Source organism: Callithrix jacchus, chromosome 22 (genome assembly GCF_049354715.1).
Source record: "Callithrix jacchus isolate 240 chromosome 22, calJac240_pri, whole genome shotgun sequence".
In the NCBI taxonomy this organism is placed as follows: Eukaryota; Metazoa; Chordata; class Mammalia; order Primates; family Cebidae; genus Callithrix; species Callithrix jacchus.
In genome coordinates this window covers 42,296,401-42,311,031 of record NC_133523.1, presented here as the reverse complement: position 1 = coordinate 42,311,031, position 14,631 = coordinate 42,296,401, and the positions used below count along the sequence as shown (strand labels likewise).

The following is a 14,631-nucleotide window of genomic DNA, read 5'->3' as shown; positions in this document are numbered from 1 at the left end:
CTCCATCTCAAAAAAAAAGCAGGGGGAACTTGGCTGGGGGCAGTGGCTCACATCTGTAACATGGGAGGCCAAGGTGGATCCTCTGAGGTCTGAGTTTAGGAGTTGGAGACTAGCCTGGTAAGCATGGTAAAACCCCATCTCTGCTAAGAATACAACAAATAGACGGGGCCAGGTGCGGTGGCAGGTGCCTATAATCCCAGAACTTTGGGAGGCCGAGGTGGGCAGATCACCTGAGGTCAGGAGTTCCAGACCAGGCACGGCTGACATGGTGAAACTCTGTTTCTACTAAAAATTAGCTGGGCGTGGTGGCATGTGCCTGTAATCCCAGCTACTCAGGAGGCTGAGGCAGGAGAATCACAAAACTCCACCTCAAAAAAGAAAAGAAAAGAAAAGAAAAAAATTAGCTGGGTGTAGTGTCGGATGCCTATAATCCCAGCTGCTCAGGAGGCTGAGGCAGGAGAATTGCTTGAACCCTGAGAGCAGAGGTTGCAGTGAGCTGAGATCCTGCCACTGCACTCCAGCCTGGGCAAAACTCCATCTCAAAAAAAGAAAAAAAGAAGAACTTTAGCCACAGAGACGCACACCGAGGGAAGATGATGGGAAGAGGTACAGGGAGAAGACAGTCATCTACGAGCCAAGGAGAGAGGCCTGGACAGATCCTTCCCGCACAGCCCTCTGAGGTAGCCAGGAGGATGCCTAGCCTCCAGAGCCGTGCATCAAAACACTGATTTGATTAATTTTTTGCAAACTGATTGTGAACTTAAATGAGTTAGAACAGGACTTGATACATAAAAAACATCATGGTACGTTAAAAAGACACAGAATGATCCCAAGCCCTGGCAAGGATACAGAACAGGTAGAACTCTCCTGCACTGCTGATGAGAGTGTAAACTGGTACCACCACTTTGGGTTATGGTTTTGTTTTTTTTTTCTGAGAGGGAGTCTCACTCTGTCGCCCAGGCTGGAGTGCAGTGGTGCGGTCCTGGCTCACTGGGACCGCCTCCCGGGTTCAAGCGATTCTCCTGCCTCAGCCTCTTGAGTAGCTGGGATTACAGGCACCCGCCACCACACCTGACTAATTTTCGTGTTTTCTTGTAGAGACAGCGTTTCACCATGTTGACCAGGCTGCTCTTGAACTCCTGACCTCAAGTGATCCACCTGCCTCAGCCTCCCAAAGTGCTGGGATTATAGGCATGAACCACTGCACCCGGCTGAAAAACTGCTTTGGAAGATGTCTGACAGTATCTTTATAACTAGGTATACTCTTCCTATCACCAGCCAGTTCCACCCATGGGAATACAACCAAGGAAATGCATGTGTATGTCCTGCAAACCCTTGTACAAGAACGTTCATAATAGAATATTCACAATGGGTGCGGTGGCTCACGCCTGTAACTCCAGCACTTCGGGACGCCGAGGCAGGTGGATCACAAGGTCAGGAGTTCAAGACTAGCCTGACCAACATGGTGAAACCCCATCTCTACTAAAAATACAAAAATTAGCCAGGCATGGTGGCGGGGCACTTGTAATCCCAACTACTTGGGAGCCTGAGGCAGGAGAATCGCTCGAACCTGGGAGGTGGAGGTTGCAGTAAACCGAGATTATGCCATTGCACTCCAACCTGGGTGACTGAGCAAGACTCTGTCAAAAAAAAAAAAAAAAATGTTCATAATGGGCAAATACCAGCAATAACCCGAATGTCCAGCAGCAGCAGAATGAAAGAATGGTGGTACATTTATATAATGGCATACTCAGTGGTATTCAGCAACGAAGGAACAATCTGGGAAAGCCAGACAGAAAGGTATTATTACATGCACTGTTTGATTCCGTTTAGAGCATGGTCAAAATCAGGGAAAACTAATTTATGTGATATTCTATGGTGACTGGAGGGGCAGGGGAAGCTTTAGGAGAAGCTGGGACGTTCCCCACACCTCATCTGGACCTGGTCACACGGACGGCTATGCGTGTATAAATAATGACTTGCATGCTTTTTGTACCTCATAGCACCTCACTGTATCTATGTATATGTCTCAATAAAAAAAGATGAAAAATACCTATAAAAAGACACGGGATGAGGCCTCAGCTATTTTTACTTATTAAAGGCTGGTGATGTGGCTGACATTTGTATGGGGAAAAAATACAGGTATCCTGCTTCCTCTGAGCTCAAAGAGGGGACAGATTTGGGTTCATTTTGAGAGATGGGGCTGGTCTCTCTTGCTAGCCACATTCTGTTCTCCAAAATGTGGGAACCAAGTAGATTCAGAAAGTGGGATCAGCTGGATTCAGTGTCTCACGCCTTTAATCCCAGCACTTTGGGAGGTCGAAGCAGGAGGATTACTTGAGGTCAGGAGTTCGAGACCAGCCTGGCTAACATGGTGAAACCCCGTCTCTACTGAAAATACAAAAATGAGCCAGGTGTGATGGTGGATGCCTGTAATCCCAGCTACTCAGGAGGCTGAGGCAGGAGAATTGCTTGAACCTGTGAGGCGGAGGTTGCAGTGAGCCGAGATTGCATCACTGCACTGCAGCCTAGGTGACAGAGCGAGACTCCGTCTTAAAAAAAAAGGGAGAGTGGGATCCCCCACCTACCCACTGAGAGTCTGAATTCTTACTCTCTGAATGCAAGGAATGAACAGCATGGAAGTGTGAGGTAACCCTGCAGGGGTAAAAGAGGGAGGTGAGTCTGTTCGCAGCCATCCCTGCCTTCTGAGGAAGGTGTAAGTAAAGTAGGGATAGGAGGTGGCATCCTGGAAAGGCACCCTGCTGTGAGAGAGAGAGAGAGAGAGGGAGAGAGAGAGAGAGAGAGAGAGAGAGAGAGAGAGAGAGAGAGAGAGAGAGAGAGAGAGACGGAGGGAGGGAGGGAGGGAGAGAGAGAGAGAGAGAGAGAGAGAGAGAGAGAGAGAGAATATCTGGAATTCTCAGGGTTTTTCCTGGAGGGAATGGCTAGGGAGGAAAATAACGGAAGAAGGGGGAAGGGGGAGAGATGAGTCAGCAGGCTGGCTGGGGAGAATGCTCTGGGTGAGTTAAGGAAGTAAAAAAGTCCCAGGGGCCTGGGGGGCCAGCAGTGCCCTTTTCTGCTTTCTGTTCACAATGTTCACTAGGAAACTTTTTGCGTTTGGGTGATGTCGACCTGGCTGTCCAATGCGGCAGTGACACACCATTAGGGCTGTGGATCACTTGAAATGTGGTCACTCTGGACAGAGATGTGCTGTGAGTGTAAAATGCACACCATGACTGGGCACAGTGGCTCACGCCTGTAATCCCAACACTTTGGGAGGCTGAGGTGGGCAGATCCCCCGAGGTCAGGAGATGGAGACCAGCCTGGCCAACATGGCTAAATCTTGTCGCCCCTAAAAATACAAAAAGTAGCTGGACTTAATGATGGGCACCTGTAATCCCAGCTACTGGGGAGGCTGAAGCAGGAGAATCGCTTGAACCTGGGAGGTGGAGGTTGCAGTGAGCTGAGATCGCGCCATTGCACTCCAGCTTGGGCGACAGAGTGAGACTCTGACTCAAAAAAAAAAAATTTTTTTTTCAATGCACACCGATTTCAAAAACAGCACGTGCGAAAAAATTATGTAAAAGGTCTCAGCCTCGTTTATACTGAGCGTATGTCAAAATAATATTTTGGACATAGTTAAGTACAATACATTATTAAAAAGTGATTTCACCTACTTTTTGCTGTTGAGACGAAGTCTTGTTTTGTTGCCCAGGCTGGAGTGCAGTGGTGTGATCTCGGCTCACTACAACTGTGAGCTGGTGGGTTCACAGCCTCCTGGGTTCAAGCAATTCTCCTGCTTCAGCCTCCCTAGTAGCTGGGTCTACAGGCACGAACTACCATGCCCAGCTTATTTTTGTATTTTTTGTAGAGATGAGGTTTTATCATATTGGTCAGGCTGGTATCGAACTCCTGACCTCAAGCAATCCACCTGCCTCTGCCTCCCGTAGTGCTGAGATTACAGGAATGAGCCACCTATCTTGGCCTTGCCTGCTTTTTTTTTTTAGACCAGGTTTCACTCTTGTCGACCAGGCTGGAGTGCAGTGGCATGATGTAGGCCCACCGCAACCTCTGCTTCCCAGGTTCAAGCAATTCTCCTGTCTTAGCTTCTCGAGTAGCTGGGACTATGGGTGCATGCCACCACAGCTGGGCAAATTTTTGTATTTTTAGTAGCGACAGGGCTTCATCATGTTGGCCAATCTGGTCTTGAACTCTTGACCTCAGCTAATCTGCCTGCCTCGGCAGCTCCATTGTGCCTGGCCCTTGTTAGATCTTTTTATGTGGCCACTAAAACCTTAGAATCACACTGCAGTGGGTGCAGGTAGAAATACACAGCTCCGAATTCATTTCCAGTCTTCAGTCCAGAGCCTCACTTACCACCAATGCGGATAAAGATTAAGGGAGGGGTGGGTTCCAATTCTGGCAAATAGGGCCTGGAACTGAGAAGACACACTCTGGCCAGTGAGATGGTCCAGAAAGTGAATTAAATTCTGCAGAGAGGAGCTAGAAGCCAGGGTGACCCTGAGAACCCCAGGGATTTGCAGAATTCTCAGGAAGGAAGCTGGGGGTTGGAGCCAACATCATTTAGATCCAGGGCAGGAAGACCCTGAATGACATCAGGGCAAAGGGAAGCAAAGGAAGAGATGATGAAGGGGAAGAAGTACAAGTGAGAGAAAGAAGAGAAGGAGGAAGAGGAAGGAATAAGGGAAGACTTTTATGTGGCCCCTAGAAGAAGGCAAGGAGGGGAAGGAAAATAACAGAAAGGATTTTAAAGACAGAGTTCTAGCTCTACAATCCTGTATGACAGCCACTAGCCAGACATGGTTACGGAACTCTTGAAATACACCGAGTCTGAATTGATGTGTGCCGTGAGGGTAACTATACACTGGATCCCCTGCCAAAAATACCGATAAAAATACAAAACGTCTTATTAAATTTAAAATTTATTGCATGTCAAAATGATAACATTTTGGAACTATTGGAGTACATAAAACATATTTTGAAGGCCAGGTGTGGTGGCTCACACCTGTAATCCCAGCACTTTGGGAGGCCAAGGCAGGTGGATCACCTGAGGTCAGGAGTTTGAGAGGAGCCTGGTCAACATGATGAAACCCCATCTCTACTAAAAATACACACACACAAAATTAGCCTGTGATCCCAGTTACTCAGGAGGCTGAGGCAGGAGAACTGCTTGACCCAGAGGCAGATCGCACCATCGCACTACTGGGCAAGAATGAGACGCCATACCTGACCCCGCTAAAAAATCATGAATTTCAATATGGCTACTAGAAAGAATATTGTAAATGACACAGGCGGTTCCCTGGCTCTGCTGCAGAAAGAGAGAAGGCAAACCACTGACATCAAGGAAGGGGGAGGGAGCATTCTTCATTTTGACAATAAGAAAGTGTGGCAAACAAATCATTTAATGAAAGGGAGAAACGGGAAGTGAGGAAGGAAAAGCTTCATTCCCCAGGCAGGAGAACATGAAGGAAGACTAGGGGTGCCGGGCACAGGGGTGCTCTCCAGATGGGGGAGCCCTGGGAAGAGGGCTGAGGGGCCCGTCAAGCTTCAGAGCTGACAAGAAGTCAGGAGGCAGGTGAAAGAAGGGTGACTGGAGACTCACGTGAGGCTTTTCTCGCCTACAGGGTCTTCACACCTTTGAATGCGGAAGACGCAGCAGCTGGGGGGAGCCACGTGACCGTGCTCTACCCCCACCCCCACCATGCTGCTGATTAGTCCTGGCATGGATACCTGACCCCCAGCTGGACCAATCAGATCCTCACTATGTGGGGCTGCAACACAGAACCGTTTCCCAGAGCCACTTGATGGACTGGAGGGATCGTTGACCTCATAAAAGGGACGGGGAAATTCGGGCTCAGGAGCAAGTAAGGGGTGTAGCTCCCATTGGAACCCAAGACCATCTTGTTCCTTTTTTTTTTTTTTTCTGAGACAGTGTCTTGCTCTGTCTCCCAGGCTGCAGTGCAATGGTGCGATCTCGGCTCACTGCAGCCTCCACCTCCCAGATTCAAGCGATCCTCCAGCTTTGGCTTCTGGAGTGGCCGGGATTACAGGCACGTACCGCCACGCCTGTCTAATTTTTGCATTTTTAGTAGAGACGGTTTCGCCAAGTTGGTCAAGGTAGTCTTGAACTCCTGACCGCAGGTGATCTGCCCCAAAGTGCTGGGGTTGTAGGTGTAAGCCTCCGCACCTGGCCTCCATCTGGTTCTAAACTCACTGCTGCTGAGGGGCGGGGGAGGAGGTGGGAAATAAAAAACAATAACAATAAAAATAAAAAAAAATAAACTCACCGCTGCTAAGCATCCCCAGGATGCTATTAGGAACTCCCAGGCCATGGGGCATCCTATGGGGAGATGTAGAAAACCGTCTTCCAGAGAGAAGGGAATTAGATGGGGTGCAACTTGGAAGCAAACAGAGCTGGACAGAAAGATGGCCAGAGATAAACTCCTTGTGGCAGGATCTGAGATACTTTAAGGGATATTTATAACATCTGTGTGTTTCCACCTCCCTCCTCTAGAAGGGAAGCTACAAGTGACCAGGGACCTAGGCCTCTGGCACAGAGCCGAACACAGCAAGGGAACTCGGTAAGTACTTGTTGAAGTCATGAATGGATGGATGAAAGCGTAACGTAAAAAATAAAATTATTTTTCCCATTCCGTGCTGTGTCTTAACATCTCTGTCTATAAATCTACAAGTTCAATACCTACCTTAGACCTCGGGCTAGGGGGTGTTGTTCTGGGCCCCATTTTTTGGGGGGTGGGGATGGAGACTCGCTCTGTCACCCAGACTGGAGTGCAATGGCATGATCTCAGCTCACTGCAACCTCGGCCTCCTGGGTTAAAGTGATTCTCCTGCCTCAGGCTCCTGAGTAGCTGGGATTACAGGCGCCTGCCACCACTCCCGGCTAATTTTTTGTATTTTTAGTAGAGATGCGGTTTCACTATGTTGGCTAGGCTGGTCTCAGACCCCTGATCTCAAGTGATCTACCCGATGGGTCCCAGGTTTTGAGGTTTCCTCTGCCCCATCGAGGAGCGGAGTATCTGGGGCCAAGGGGTTGTCCCCACCCCGAATCCACACCTGCCTTAGAGATTATGTTCGGGAACTCTGTGGTGGACAGAATAATGTCTCTCTGAAACAAAGATGTCCATACCCTAAAACCTGCAGCTTGTGAATATGTTACCTTACATCACAAAAGTGATTTTGTGGGTGTGATTAAGTTGAGGACCATGAAATGGGGGATGATTCTGGATTACCTGGGTGAGCCCAGAATAATCACAAGTGTCCCTATGTGTCATTTTGCTGGAACTGATGGTGTGATAAATTGAAAAATTTAAAAAAGTCTGTGAGAAAACCCACATCGTGTTAATGATGCTTCAAGGAGAAGGGTGAAGGAGGAAGAGGCAATTGTTCCAAAGGACTCGAGTGGGGCAGAAAGACGAGCAGTTACTGAGGGGAGATAAAGAAAAGGTGACCGGGCTGGGCCTGGGGGTTCAGGCCTGGAATCCCAGCACTTTGGCAGGCCGAGGCAGGCAGATCACTTGAGGTCGGGAGTTCGAGACCAGCCTGGTCAACATAGTGAAACCCCATCTCTACTAAAAACACAAAATTAGCTGGGCGTGCAGGCCTGTAATCCCAGCTACTCAGGAGGCTGAGGCAGGAATATCACTTGTACCCGGGAGGTGGAGGTTGCAGTGAGCCGAGATCATGCCACTGCACTCCAGCTTGGGCAAAAAGAGCAAAACTCCATCGCAAAAAAAAAAAAAAAAAAAAAAAAAAAAAGAGGTCACTGATAAGAAAGTGCTGAAGTCCTGAGTATCAGAAATGAGAGGACTGCAAGGAAAGCACAGATAGGACACACAGATCGGAGACAAGAGACCACGTGTCCCCAGAAATTGACAGAGAGAGACTGAGGATAGAACACTAGAGAAGAAAAATGTGCTAGAGAGAAAAGGCTAGGTGGCAAAATATACTCCACGAGGTCAGGACTCATAGACAGCCTGGCTACCATCTGTCCATTTACAGCCTCTTCCTTGGCTTTTTTCTAGACTAAGGCTGGAAGGCTGACACTCAATTTCCCAGCTTCCCTTGCAGCGAATAGTGGCCATCTGAAACAGCCAGAAGTCTCTGTGAAAGGTGTACTTTCCCCAGTAATAAGGCAAACACTGGCCAGGAGAAAATCCTCCACTATTTTTTTTTTTTGAGACGGAGTCTCACTCTGTCGCCCAGGCTGGAGTGAAGTGGCACAATCTCGGCTCACTGCAACCTCTGCCACCCGGGTTCAAGCGATTCTCCTGCCTCAGCCTCCCGAGTAGCTGGGGTCACAGGCACCTGCCACCGTACCTGGCTAATTTTTGTAGTTTTAATAGAGATGGGGTTTCACCATCTTGGCCAGGGTGGTGTTGAACTTGACCTCGTGATCCACCCGCCTCGGCCTCCCAAAGTGCTGCGATTACAGACATGAGCCGCTGCACCAGGCAAGATCCTCCACTCTTTTACCCTTGCTCCCACTGCTTGCCTTGCAACTACTGTGCCCCACGGAGGGGCAGCCCCCTTTTCATGACCATGAGGTAACCAAAATGAGCAAGGTCTACGCTGCAAGCTCAGTGGAAGAAAAATGTGGAAAGAGTTCATTCAGATTTTTTATTTTTGAGACAGAGTCTCATTCTGTGGCCCAGGCTGGAGTGCAGTGGTGTGATCTCAGCCCACTGCAACCTCCACCTCCTGGGTTCAAGCAATTCTCCTGCCTCAGCCTCCAGAGTAGCTGGGATTACAGGCGTCCACCACCATGCCCCGCTAATTTTTTATATTTAGGAGAGATGGAGTTTCACCATGTTGGCCAGGCCACCCACCTCGGTCTACCAAAGTGCTGGGATTATAGGCAGATTTCAGATTGCTAATGGTATTTTTTTTTTTGAGACAGAGTCTTGTTTTGTTACCCAGGCTGGAGTGCAATGGTGCAATCTTGGCTCACTGCAACCTCCACCTCCTGGGTTCAAACGATTCTCCTGCCTCAGCTCTCTTGAGTAGCTGGGATTACAGGTACCCGCCACCACGCCCAGCTAATTTTTGTAAATTTTAGTAGAGACGGGCTTTCACCTTGTTCACCAGGCTGGTCTCAAACTCCTGACCTCATGATCCACCCACCTCGGCCTCCCAAAGTGCTGAGAGTACAGGCGTGAGCCACCGAGCCTGGCCTGTTAATGGTATTTTTAAGCTATTATGCCAGCCCTGGACTGGCACAATCTCTTATTGTGAGAGATAAAGAACCCTCTGTTAAAGCATTCCTGGCTGATGTGGGGAACTGACCTATTTTGTTAACTATTGTTACCCAGTGCAGGAACTACACCTGGCATAAAGCTGGTGCTCTTAAATATTTTTTTCTTTCTTTCTTTTTTTTTTTGGAGACAGGGTCTAAGGCTCTATTACCAGGGCCGGAGTGTGGTGGTGTGATCATAGCTTACTGCAGCCTCTATCTCCTGGGCTCAAGTGATCCTTCCACTTTAGCCTCCCAAGGAGATGGGACTACTGGTGCACACCAGGATGCCTGGCTAATTTAAATTTTATTTTGTTTGCCAGGCATGGTGGCTCATGCCTGTAATCTCAGCACTTTGGGAGGCTGAGGCAGGTGGATCACCTGAGGTCAGGATTTTGAGGCCATCCTCACCAACGTGGCAAAATCTCATCTTTACTAAAAATATAAAAATTAGCCAGGTGTGCTGGTGGGCACCTGTAGTCCCAGCTACTTGGGATGCTAAGTCAGGAGAATCACTTAAACCTGGAGGCAGCAGTTGCAGTGAGCCGAGATCAAGCCACTGCACTCCAGCCTAGGCAACAGAATGAGACTTTGTCTCAAAAAAATTTTTTTTTTTTTGTTGAGTCAAGGGGTCTCACTATGTTTCACAGGCTGGTCTCGAACTCCTGGCCGTAAGTGATCCTCTCATCTTGGCCTCACAAAGCTTTAGGATTACAGGTATGAGCCACTGCATCTGGCATGAGAAATTTTTTTAGGCTGGGCTTGGTGGTTCATGCCTCTAATCCCAGTACTTTGAGAGGCTGAGACAGGCGGATCATCTGATGTCAGGAGTTCAAGACCAGCCTGACCAACATGTGAAATCCCATCTCTACCAAAAATACAAAAAGTAGCTGGGCATAGTGGTACATGCCTGTAATCCCAGCTACTTAGGAGACTGAGGTGGGAGAATTGCTTGACCCCCCAGAAGGCAGAGGGTGTAGTAAGATGAGATTCAACCACTGCACTCCAGCTTGGGTGACAGAGCAAGACCCTGTCTCAAAACAAACAATAACAACAACAACAAAAAAAAACCAGAAATCAGATCATAGCCTTCCTTCCTTAAAGTCTCCACTCCCCATGGCTTCTCACTGCCCGTAGTATAAAGTCCAGCCCTGACCCTGGCCTCATGCCTGGAATCCTCCCCTCATCTACCCTCTCATCTCAGCTCCTAGCCCTTCAGCCACACTGGCCTTCTTGCTGTTCCTTCACTAAAGCAACGCCACACCTACCTCAGGCCCTTTGCACACCCTGTTCCCTCTACCTGCAAGGCTCTGCTTCCATAAGTCCACCTGGCTAGCTCTTGCACCTCCGGCAGGGCTCTGCACAAATGTCACCTCCTGAGAAACCTGCCGCAAACACCAGGTGAAAATATCCCAGTCCAGCCGCCCTCTAGCTCACCATCACTTTCTGAAAAGATCTTGATTTTTCTGTCTGCATGTTTATTGTTCATTTCCCACCATTTGGCCTACGAAGCAGGTCTATTTGTTCACTGCCTGGCGTAGAATAGAGAAGAAGAAATACACACAGAAGTACCGAGTGAATGCGGGATGGGGAGAGAGTTACTGTCCTCATTCTTATTGGAATCATGGGCTGCACTTTGGGGCCTGAACTCAACGTTTTTTATTTCGTTTTGTTTTTGAGACGGAGTCTTTCTCTGTTGCCCAGGCTGGAGTGCAATGGCACAATGTCGGCTTACTGCAACCTCCACCTCCCAGGTTCCAGCAATTCTCCTGCCTCAGCCTCCCAAGCAGCTGGGATTATAGGTGCCCACTACCATGCCTGACTAATTTTTATATTTTAAGATATAAAAACAGGTAAGGTTTCACCATGTTGATCAGGCTGTACTTGAACTCCTGACCTCAAACGATCTGCCCGTCACGGCTTCCCAAAGTCCTCAGCTGGGATTACAGATGCGCGCCACCACATGCAACCTAACTTTTGTATTTTAAATAGAGATGGTTTCACCATGTTGCCCAAGCTGGTCTCGAACTCCTGACCTGAGGTGGTCTGTCAGCCTCCGTCTCCCAAAGTGCTGGAATCACAGGCGTGAGCCACTGTGCCTAGTCTCTGAATTTAACTTCGTCCCTATGATTCGGCAAAGGGATGTAAAAAGATAAAAAATGCAATCCAAGGACTGATTCCAGTGAGTTCAGTCTAAGGATAATGGAAACAGCAGCAAGCACCTACAGTGCGCCAGGCACTGTTATACATGTTCTGAGTGGATTAACTAGTTTAATTCTTTTTCTTTTCTTTGTTATTAATTAATTTATTTATTTTTTTGAGACGAAGTTTCACTCTTGTTGCCGAGACTGGAGTGCAACGGCACGATCTCAGATCGCCGCAATCTCCACCTCCCGGGTTCAAGCGATTCTTCTGCCTCAGCCTCCGGAGTAGCTGGGATTACAGGAGCCAGCCACCATGCCTGGCTAAACTAGTTTAATTCTTTTTTTTTTTTTTTAACTAGTTTAATTCTTATAACGACCTTATGATCACTACAGCGGAGATACTCTTGTTATCCTCATTTTACAGAGGAGGAAGCAGAGGTTCAGAGAGGCTTAGTAACTTGCTCAAGGTCACAAAGCCAAGAAAGGGAAGAGCAAAGACTGGAGCCCTGGCAGTCTCACCCCAGAATCCAGAACTGTATCCCTGAAAATATCCCAGGGACCCTGCTCCTGGGAGGAGGAGTCCATTTCCACCCTCTGAGCTGACCCCCCCCAGGGCTGACCTCTGGGGCTGAATGAATGAACCTTGACCCCTTGCCATCTTTGAGCATCCTCAGGTCCCCAGTGGCCCCACCTCCACCCCTGGCCCCCGAGTCTGCGCTGACCCTGCCTTGAGCTGAGTGAGAGCTTCCTCTACGCGGGGCTGGTTGTAGCGCACCATGTAGCTGTGCATATCGGGATAGTTGCTGCGGATGTTCTTCTCCGTGGACCCGTTGGGCACAGTCCCAAACTTCAGGGGCGGGTACTGCTCCTGGGGCCTCTGGAACTGGGGCAGAATGAGGAGTGATTAGGGCACCCTCCACAGGGACATCCCTAACATGAATCCCCCATTCTGAGAGACATCCGCTATCTGGTGGACACCCCAGTCCCAGAAGTATTCAGTATTTCTCAAGACTTGCTCACTACGTTAGGAAATGTGCTTTCACTGGCACTCAGCACACACACAGTTGCAGACACATAATCCAAAAGGTCACGAGAAGCCTCCCTGAGGTCCCTGATGTGCCAGGAGTTAAGCCTTCACTTACTGAATCACAGGAGGTCCTGGAGGGAGAGGCTGGCATGGCAGGGGCTGTTGCTATTTACCAATCCGTTCAGAAATAGTTCACTGTTTTAACAACAGATATAGCCAGATGGGTGTGTGCTGGCTCAATGTCAGCTGTGTATATGACTAAAACAAGTTTTATAAAACCAAATGCACCACATAAGATGCAATCAACTATTCCATTCTTCTCCACTCCATTAAAAAATGCTTATTGTTGGCCGGGTGCGGTGGCTCACGCCTGTAATCCCAGCACTTTGGAAGGCTGAGCAGGTGGATCACTTGAGGTCAAGAGTTCAGAGACCATCCTGGCCAACATGGTGAAACTCTACCTCTACTAAAAATACAAAAATTAGCTGGGTGTGGTGGCACATGCCTGTACTCCCAGCTACTCAGGAGGCTGAGGCAGGAGAATCACTTGAACCCAAGAAGCAGAGGTTGCAGTGAGCTGAGACTGCGCCACTGTGCTCCAGCCTGGCAACAGAGTGAGACTGTCTCAAAAAAAAACAAAAAACAAAACAAAAAAATGTATTGCAACCCATCAAACTGATTTCTTGAGCCTCTAATAGGCCATGACACCCGGCTGGAGAATCACTTTAGTCTCAAAGTGTGCTCTACAAACTGCCAGTCCCTCAGCAAACCGCGATTGCAGTGAGGTGCATACAGGAATGGAGGGAGTGAGCATTTAGAGAGCGATTTTACAGGATCGTTTTCTTTTTTCTTTTTTTGAGACAGAGTTTAGCTCTTGTTGCCCAGGCTGGAGTGCAATGGCCAATCTCAGCTCACCACAACCTCCACCACCTGGGTTCAAACAATTCTCCTGCCTCAGCCTCCCAAGTAGCTGGGATTACAGGCGTGAGCCATCACACTTGGCTCATTTTGTATTTTTAGTAGAGACAGGCTTTCTCCATGTTGGTCAGGCTGGTCTCCAACTCCTGACCTCAGTGACCCACCCGCCTCAGCCTCCCAAAGTGCTGGGATTACAGGCATGAGCTACTGTGCCTGGCCGACAGGATTGTTTTTCATCTGTTGAATCTAATAATAAAACTGAGGGTTTGACTTTTTGTTTGTTTGAGGCAGAGTTTCAATCTTGTTGCCCAGGCTGGAGTGCAATGGCCAGTCTTGGCTCACTGCAACCTCTGCCTCCCGAGTTCAAGCGATTCTCCTGCCTCAGACTCCCAAGTAGCTGGGATTACAGGCACCCGCCACCACATCTGGCTAATTCTTTTAATTTTTAGTAGAGACGAGTTTCACCATGTTGGCCAGGCTGGTCTCAAACTCCTGACCTCAGGTGATCCACCCACCTCGGCCTCCCAAAGTGCTGGGATTACAGGCGTGAGCCACTGTGGCTGGTTGGGTTTGACTTTTGTCTGTCTTGGTTTTAGATCTTATTTTACTTTTCTAGTAATTCATTTCCATTGAATTTCACAAAAGCATTGGTCTGCAATGGACTAGAAGTTTCAAAAATGAATCCTTCCTCACAGTTTGAGAGAAGCACCAGTTCTAAAATACCCCATTTGGCACAACTGCCCCTAGAACTTTCAGGGACACCCCTTCCCCTAGGAATATTTTAAATAACTCATGGTGAACCATGTTCTTTCTTCATCTACAACCTTCCTTTCTACCATTCTGGAATTCTCCTTGGGAAGAGACCCCTGCCCCCACCCTCCCACCCCCAAGAATCCTTTCTAATCCACCACATGCCAAGCTCTGTGACCTCCAGCCCCAGCCCAGCCCTGGACCCACACACACCTTGCGGTCACTGAGCCCAGACACGGTATCCACGTACTCCTCCTGGATCATGAAGGCGGCCAGGTTGGCTGTGTAGCTGGCGAGGAAGATGACGGCGAAGAAGGCCCACACCAGCACCATGATTTTGCTGGTGGTTCCCCGGGGGTTCTCCACGGGCACCGAATTATTGAACACCAGGGCCCAGAGCAGCCAGATGGATTTCCCAATGGTGAAGGTTGAGCCACCAGGGCCTGCAGGGGGCCAGGACGCGGACATGGACCCCAAATCCCTTCGCAATAAGGCAGCGGGGGAAAAAAAAGAACTACAATTCC

General features: G+C 48.8%; 1 protein-coding gene across 5 annotated transcripts in view; it reads right to left on the bottom strand.

The window, feature by feature from the left end:
• GRIN2D (glutamate ionotropic receptor NMDA type subunit 2D) overlaps window positions 1-14,631 on the bottom strand; it is a 54,533-nt gene that overhangs the window by 13,363 nt on the left and 26,539 nt on the right. For all 5 annotated transcript variants that reach the window (XM_054249405.2, XM_054249406.2, XM_054249404.2 and 2 more), the window contains 2 exons: window positions 14,321-14,550; window positions 12,135-12,295 (listed from right to left, as the gene is read on the bottom strand). In XM_054249405.2, the coding sequence (XP_054105380.1) occupies window positions 12,135-12,295; window positions 14,321-14,550 (391 nt within the window). The remainder of the gene's footprint in view (window positions 1-12,134; window positions 12,296-14,320; window positions 14,551-14,631) is intronic.